Source organism: Nematolebias whitei, chromosome 8, assembly GCF_014905685.2.
Source record: "Nematolebias whitei isolate Nwh7 chromosome 8, NemWhi1, whole genome shotgun sequence".
In the NCBI taxonomy this organism is placed as follows: Eukaryota; Metazoa; Chordata; class Actinopteri; order Cyprinodontiformes; family Rivulidae; genus Nematolebias; species Nematolebias whitei.
In genome coordinates, this window is record NC_056505.1 from 27014252 (window position 1) to 27021977 (window position 7726).

Genomic DNA, 7726 nt, shown 5'->3' on the forward strand with positions numbered 1-7726 from the left:
TAATAATAATAATAATAATAATAATAATAATATATGACAGTGAAAATTGTAAAATAAATTGGGGTGTTCAGATTAGGCAAAAGGTGAAAACTTGGATCCGTTTCCTGCAGCAACTGTGACGTCTGACTCATCTAAGATTAGCCTCTGTCCCGCTTTGGGGCCACTGCTGGTGCCTGCCCAGTGATCTCTGACCTATGTGGTAATAGCAATTCCCCCAGTGAAAGGGATCCCTTCCTCGTCACACAATAGTAATAAATAAATCTCAGACTGCTCAAAACGTAGAACACAACACTAGAAAGTAAAAGAGTACCACAGACTGCAGAAGACACCGAGGTTTATTTAAATAAAACACATGCTAGAATTGGAGAAAAAGAAAAATAACCACTTTAGAGTAAAACATCAATCGACACCATCCTAACCTATGCATAGTACAAAAAGTAACCATCCACTGGTTGTTACGCCCTTTTACTTAGATTTTCCCCGTGGCAGAGGTGCGAGCTCACACATATCAGGATGCTGTAATTCTGTCCGTTGTTATTGTCCCAGAATGGCTGGCTCTGCCCGGCCGGCAGATACAGTAAGCAGAACTCTATCTTCCTCTTGGCATCGAGGATTTTGGGAATGGTTATATCAAATTCAAAGATGTCCGTCTGAGGGCCCCCGAAGCGTTTCTGCAGGTACGTGCAGGGGACGTCTCTGAAGTTTTGCCAGGAGTCAAAGGTGATGCGCACACGCACGTCCTTCTGGAAGTGGATGTTCCTGACCCGTACGGTGCCCTGGAGTGCCTGCTCAGTGATGGTGCAGTTCTCCAGGGTCACCATGCTCTCTGCCAGTTTGGCGCGAAAGGCCTGAAAATTGACAGTGGGCTGCGGGAAGCCCAGTTTAAGCTGCGTTCCTGGGCAGCAGGTGCTGACGGTGCAGCTGTAGCCGACCCCCGTCATGCTTCCCAAACCCTGCAGCGAGGGCAGCGGGCCGAGGTCAGACTGATCCTCTTCCTCGGAAAACACTCGCACGGCTGCTAGAGAGAATCCCAGCGAGTCTGCAAACGCAACACGCTTGTTCCGGATCGGTTTCAGAACACCACCATCGTCGCCCAAGTCATCGAAGAAAGATGAGAAAGGGTAGATCAGGTGGCTTGGGATGTCAGCAGACGGCTGCTCTGAAACCGGAGGACGGATGCACGGCCGCAGGGGCTTCAGAATGGGGACCCACACATGAGGACACAGATGTTTACGCTGGTTCAAGCACAACCTGACAGCAATCTCCACAAGTCCGGCTGTCTGGGCCATCGACCCCAGGCCAACCAACGGCAGGACACTTGCAACAAAAACAAAGAGGGATTTCAATCCACTGCTGCCTTGGAAGTGCAGTTAAACTGACACAGGTTGTGTTTCTCAGGTTCATCGAGCTAATTAACCCCAGCAGCAGAGTCGAACATTTCACTTACGTTGGACTGGACATCTCCATGCTGATAGTTCTGACAGGAACGTGATCCTCAGTGTTTGTCTAGTTTGCAGAGAAACATGCCGCATGATACGTTAATATAAAAAAAGCAGTGCTTTTATTCAAATATATTAGACTTTTTGTTAAACTTATGCAAAGAAATTAACCGAGTCATAAAAAGTTAAACTGTTTCGAGATGCAGATTCTCACTTACAAACGCCCATGAGCCGTAGGTTGGTCAGTTGATCCTTCACCCCACAGAACAATCTGATCCTTATTTATACCAGCTCATTTAAGATGTCTTTTTTAAGCTCCTCCCACTTCAGTCTCCTGACCAATCAACCAAGAGGTTTATTATTCATCAAGTTGATTTTCCCATGGCTTGAAGCAACTTTTTTTTTAACTCCTGATTTTTTTCCCTACAATTGTCTTTTAATTGTAACAAAATAAACTGATTTAAAGACTTGAGTAAAATTCTGTCTTGTGTGTCGATGAGAAGGGAGCACAGGCTCAGCTTCTTTCTTGTGTAATTTGACTCTGCTTTGTGGAAAATATCCCAGCCATCCTGAGCTCTATTCTCAGACCTGTCAGTTCACACCAATCCCACCGAGGCCCGGGGCTGGACCGGAGCCTCGGCTGGCTGCCCTTGTCCAAAAGCATGTGTGATGCTGAGGAAGGCCAGGTTACAAACAAGTCCCCGCAGAGAACGGTTATATTACACACGTCCTCCACGTAGTCGTTCGGCTTACTGGGATGCATTTGGACACGAAATTGAAGCCAACTTTGATAAAGGTCTCTGCTACAGCTGGTAAAGAAATTGATCGTTTTTAACAAGTGGTCAATAGTTTAATACTGTACCTACTGTAATTGCCGGTGTATAAGCTGCTTTTTTCTCACGCTTTGGACTCCGCGGCGCAGCTCATTTCTGTATTTTTATTCCAATAATTACATTTTGTTTTCTCCCACGAGTCACAAGGACCCATCCCGGAAGAGAGACATGAGTTAATGAGACTGGTAAATAAAGGTAAAAAAAAAATAAAAAATTTAAATCTGACCAATGAAATTTGGCTAAGGAGCTTCTTGTCACCAGAAACATTTGCCGGAGGCTTCTTGTCACTTGGACACTTGCACAGCTGCCCAGTACACACCTCTACTGGGAGTAGGTCTTTGAGAAACAGCTGGCGTGAACACTAAATGTGACCAGTACCAATCTCACTCATGGTTGTTGCATGTTTCTAACACATAAAACATATAAACTATTAAGGTAAAAATAAAACAACCAACTACCGGTTTTGAATAATTCAGTTGCGTAGATGTTTAGCAGTTTTCTCCAGTGATTACAGATAATGTGTTCTTAGACTAGTTTTTGCACTCGTTCTGTAGGTTGAATGGTTATTTACCGTAGTAATTTACCGGTAACCATGAGTCAGAGACCGTCTCATCATTCATTCAACCTTTATTTATACAGGTTAAGTCCCAGTGAGCCTCAGGAAGTCCAGTGAGAATCAGCAGTGAGTGTTGAAGGCAAACCAACATAAGAAACACCATCTGGTGGTTCATTCTTGTACTATAACAAGGGCTGCACATCTTACCAGGAGCTGTGTACAGTTTGATATTAAATTGTGGACATCTGTGGCTTACACATCAGCACGTCTGATTTGTGTACAAAATTGTGTTTTATACTAAATTAAGTATGCGCGGCTTAGTCAGATGCGTTCTGGCAATTACGATATTTAATATACCAATAGAGGGATTTCAGTGAAGCTCAAGTAAATCCTAAAGGTTTAGGCAGAGATGTTACACAAGCTGTTGTGTTGGAGACAATGTCCAGCTACTACAACAACTGTTTACACCTGTAAAACTGTTACAGCTATTTTTGCCTCTTGTAGCGACCAATCAGATCAATGTCAACCCAGTGACTACTCTCTGAAACCTATTTGCTAATATTAGTTTAATCTTCTCAAAAAACACATTTCTGACTGTAAGATTATTATTTTTTACTTTTTTCTCATTTAATATGTAAAATCCAAGCTCATCTCTAAATGATGGCCTCCATGTTATTAGCTTATAGCTCGCAGCTTAATTCAGGATAATAAAGACTTTAAACAAGTAGTTTGGTTAGATCCAGTCTGGATAAGCATCATGATAACAAACGGCATGCTGACATCAGATCTGTTCAGATAAGCCCACTCTCTCGCTCTTTACTTTTTATTACTTCCAATTACTGAGCAATTTGCGTTCAGGCAAACAATAAGCACTGATTGCACCCTCTGAAACTCTTGTATAACAATGATGTGATGATTACAGCTCACAGAAGACAATGTCCCATGAATCCTTCCAAACTACATTTGGTATTTATACAAACCGCCACCTCACACACACACACACACGCACGCACGCACGCACACACACACACACACACACACACACACACACACACACATGAACATGTGCACCTAAAAATGACAGGAGCGCTGATGCCAAGTGAACTGATAACATTTCCCCTTCAGGTCATCTCGTTATTGAACCATGGATGATTTAATAAAGTCATAAAAAGGAATGAATGAGATAAATTACACATAAGATTGTTGTTTCACACACACACACAAAAAAAACCCATCACACACACAGCTACACATCAGTTGTGACATGACTACAATAAGATCCAAAAATAACATCACAGCACTGCAAACGCTGGTGCGTTCACGACCTTCACTTTTGAAGCCGTGGCGGTATCTGCATGAACGTCTCGCAAGTTTCTCTATTCCAGGCGACAGCGAGGAGGTCGTTAAGTTTCCTGGTGTGACCTCTGCAGATAAATCTGCCCTTTCTCTTTTACAGCACAGGTAGAAGTTAGGCTTTTTATGATCTCCTGCAGCAGAAAATGACAACAAACAAACATGCAACATTAAAAAAAGGACACTGCATTAACTAAGTTTAATTAGCAACAGTAATTAAGTAAAATAACACATTTGGCATATCACAAACAGAAAATATGTTGTTTTATTTGTTGCCAAGTGATACAACAGCTCGGCGCTAAAAATAAATGCAGATTTTACTGCAAACCTTATGCAACATCTGTAGAAATGATTTAGCAGATGTCTGTCCGAGAGAGGTCATTATTACTAGAGAGAGAGGCGGCACTGATTGTGGAGACTCGTTTACCTGGAAGTTCAAATTAACTGCACGGCTCCGCTTGAAACGAGCGGAGCTATGGTGCGATATCGCATCAAGTGCTGGGAGCCCTCTTCAAGATCCACAACGTACTCCCTGAAACAAGAGGCAAAACATTCAAAACACACACCGTGGACAGATAACACTGCCACCTTCTGGACACTAAACTGAACTTGAAGAGTTGTTACCTTTGATCGTCCGTTTCAGGCTCAACAAAAATGTTTTCTTGTCTCTCCTTCACTCGCAGAAAAACGAAGGAGTCCAAACAGGGCTCAGGCACTGGGATAAGATAAAAATGAACCAGTCAATCAGTAAACGCCACCATCAAGCCTGACTTGCAACAGACAGATTATAAAAGGGGATTTTGTACCTGCTTTGAGCATATCCACAGTCTGTAAGTTGGACGGCATGCGTTTCAGCGCTACAGCCTTTAGGTAGGTTTCTGTGCTGGCATAGTACCTGTATGCAACAATTAACATGTTTTAGGTTTTATTCTAACCCTGAGTTTCACAAGAATAAACAAAAGGAGCATCAAGCTTCTAAACTCACTCTTTGGCAAACGCAAACTCCTCAGGAGAAAGCAGGGGCGGCTGTCCTTCAGCCCGAGACCTTTCCTTTTCCAGGACATGAGGGAAAAACTTTTCAATCTGGACAAATACAACACAAAGAGGTGTATTTTTTTAACAATATGCACAAAGAGGAAGACCGTGCCGAGCTTTACTTCAGCGGGTCAGAATGACTGACCTTCAGCAGACGAGAGCGCAGGTAGCTGCTGAGAACATAACGAATCCTGTCGATTTCCATGCGATGAACACTGGCCTTGGCATCGCCTGTTTTTACTCGCTGCAAGTTGGATTCCTGTTTGGAGAAACAGCACAACGTTTTAAGACACCAATACACCAAATATAAACAATAAAAGATTGGAACATCTTCTCAAAAATAACTCGTACTATACTCACCAAAGTTTTTAACGTCATTGTTTAACTAAAAGAATATTCAGGTCCATAAACAAGCAAACAATGGATGTAACCCTCCTGCTGCCCTTGGATCAAAACTACCCATAAGGCCTTAGAGGGCCTGTCACAATAACAAATTTTGCTGGGTGATTAATTGTCTCAGAAATTATTGCGATAAACGATAATATTGTTTGAAATTTGACAATAATTACAAATTATTGTCAAATTTAAGAAGAAATGTTGGTTAATTTGTTTTGTGTGTAGTAAATTTTTTACCACTGGATGGCAGTACAAGACCGTTTGAACCGAAGGATGGATAGTGAGGGAGCGAGCAGCATGTCTCTTTAAGAAAAACGGGAGGGAGGCCCCTTGACGTGGCATGGGCTGTCTCTCCTTCCTTTATTCGGTTCTCAAAATGGCAGACGCTCGGTGTGGTTTGAGCTCTTTAGCATAGCATTTTTCACACAAAGCTTTTAATAATAAAATCAGTAAACAAGTTCTCAGCTTCTTTATGCAGAGAAAAACAACTTTTTAGACAAAGGCACAGGTTTCAACCGTGAATTTTAGAGCTTGGACAAGACGGAGGTTTTTTCCCCCCCGAGGTCGGCCCGTTACCTTAGCTCGTAACTTAGCTTCTCAGCTTAGCTGCTTTTAACGATCCAAAAATGTGATTTTGGACGATTAAAACAAATTTAAAAGATAAAAGAGAAAGGGAGGGGACAGTGAAGAGCAACGGAGTTGAGCCTTTTGTCATCCAGTGTCTTCAGTAGAAAGAGAGACATGAAGAAACGATAAAGACGATAGAAAATGATGTCGATAATTTTCATTTATAAGCGATTAACTGATTTGTTTATAGCGACAGGCCTAGGCCTTAGTCTTAAAACCGAGTCTTCCTAGGTTATTTTGACCCAAGGGCAGCAGACGGGCCACAATATTTAGGTAAAAACTTGTATTTCATAATGTAGAGCAGGGATACTCATTGCGTGGCTCGTGAGCCACATGCGGCAATAATTGCGCATGTCGGCTTGGGCTTCTTTGATGCGGTTTTACGAATAATATTGTGTTAATCTACTTGTTGAGGAGGAGGCAGGTCCGACCAGCCGGTAGAGGTAAAAAAACAAACAAACAAAAACCAGTCCTGTTAAGCTTCAGATGTATTCGCTGAACATCACCGACCACGTGCGTCCGCTGACCCACCGGTCTAAAGATGTAAAAAATGTCCTGTCAATCTCAGATGGATCAGCTACCGGCCGAGCGTCTCCGCACCTGCGGTCATCTGCAGTGAAGGAAGTAGGAGCATCTTATAGGGCCAGTTCTAGACATGGTTACATGAGGGGGCAGGAGGAAATGTGAAGAGGGTCATCTTCATCCGTACACATACTACAGCATATTCATTGTTGAGCATGGACTTTGGTATTCAGTGTTATTGTTGCTTGTGTTTTCCTCATGGGATAAAAGCTGAAATTTTGACACCTGTGAATCAACATTTTCAACCACACTATCAAGCAAAAACAGAGAAGCCAACTGATGCCCATCTTGAATGCCTCGCTGTGGCTGCAACAACAAATTACAAACACAACATGAAGAAAGTCAAGGACATGCACCACAGCTTCTCATCTCAGTACCAAGGTGCATTTTGTTGAAACATAATGAGCTGGCTGTGTTTCTTTTTTGTTCACAGGTGGGTTGTTTCATTTTATTCTTTTATTTGAAGTAACTTGGGGTGATATATCGCGGCTCTCCCCTTGACTTTGATCTGTCAATATGGCTCTTTTGAAAAAAAATAGTGAGGATCACTGATGTAGAGCTTCTTAATGATCAATGTGACAATCATTTAAACAGCACAATCTGAACATTATGCTGGGAGTGGTGGCGCAGAGGTTAGAGAAGGTGGGCCAGTGACCGGAAGATCGTCGGTTCAACGTCCGGTACTGACAACATCAAAATGTGGGTGGGAAAGCTGAAGCACCCACACCTGCCTCCATTCTCATTTGCTCCACTCTGGGCCCTTGAGCAAGGCACCTAACCCCCACCATCCGCCCTCCCAGACACCCTAGATGGCAGCTCTCTGCTCCACACAGAAGGCTGTGGTAGCTCGGTGGTCTGTGGTTGTGTCAGGAAGGTCATCCGGCGTAAAAACAATAGCCAAGTCT

The 7726-nt window shown here is 43.0% G+C and overlaps 2 protein-coding genes across 2 annotated transcripts in view; both read right to left on the reverse strand.

Moving 5' to 3' along the window:
- Positions 1-455: 455 nt before the first annotated feature.
- On the reverse strand, positions 456-1467 carry LOC119413620 (protein phosphatase 1 regulatory subunit 3C-like). The gene is made up of 2 exons (XM_037680677.1): positions 1448-1467; positions 456-1317 (listed from the first exon to the last, which is right to left on the reverse strand). The coding sequence occupies exons 1-2, from the start codon at positions 1465-1467 to the stop codon at positions 456-458; spliced, it is 882 nt and encodes a 293-aa protein (XP_037536605.1).
- A 2825-nt stretch (positions 1468-4292) lies between these two features.
- The window catches only part of gins4 (GINS complex subunit 4 (Sld5 homolog)), a 4364-nt gene continuing 930 nt past the window's right edge, over positions 4293-7726 (reverse strand). Inside the window, exons 3-8 of the mRNA XM_037680531.1 lie at positions 5362-5475; positions 5167-5264; positions 4988-5076; positions 4806-4896; positions 4609-4713; positions 4293-4315 (exon numbers count right to left, since the gene is read on the reverse strand). Coding sequence (XP_037536459.1) covers positions 4617-4713; positions 4806-4896; positions 4988-5076; positions 5167-5264; positions 5362-5475 — 489 coding nt within the window. The 3' untranslated portion in view covers positions 4293-4315; positions 4609-4616. The remainder of the gene's footprint in view (positions 4316-4608; positions 4714-4805; positions 4897-4987; positions 5077-5166; positions 5265-5361; positions 5476-7726) is intronic.

Bases quoted from the DNA above. Each gene is read 5' to 3' on its own strand.
- LOC119413620 (XM_037680677.1), bottom strand. From the start codon at position 1,467: ATGGAGATGTCCAGTCCAAC. The intron at 1,318-1,447 runs GTAAGTGAAATG...TTTTGTTGCAAG, and splicing joins ATGGAGATGTCCAGTCCAAC to TGTCCTGCCGTTGGTTGGCC.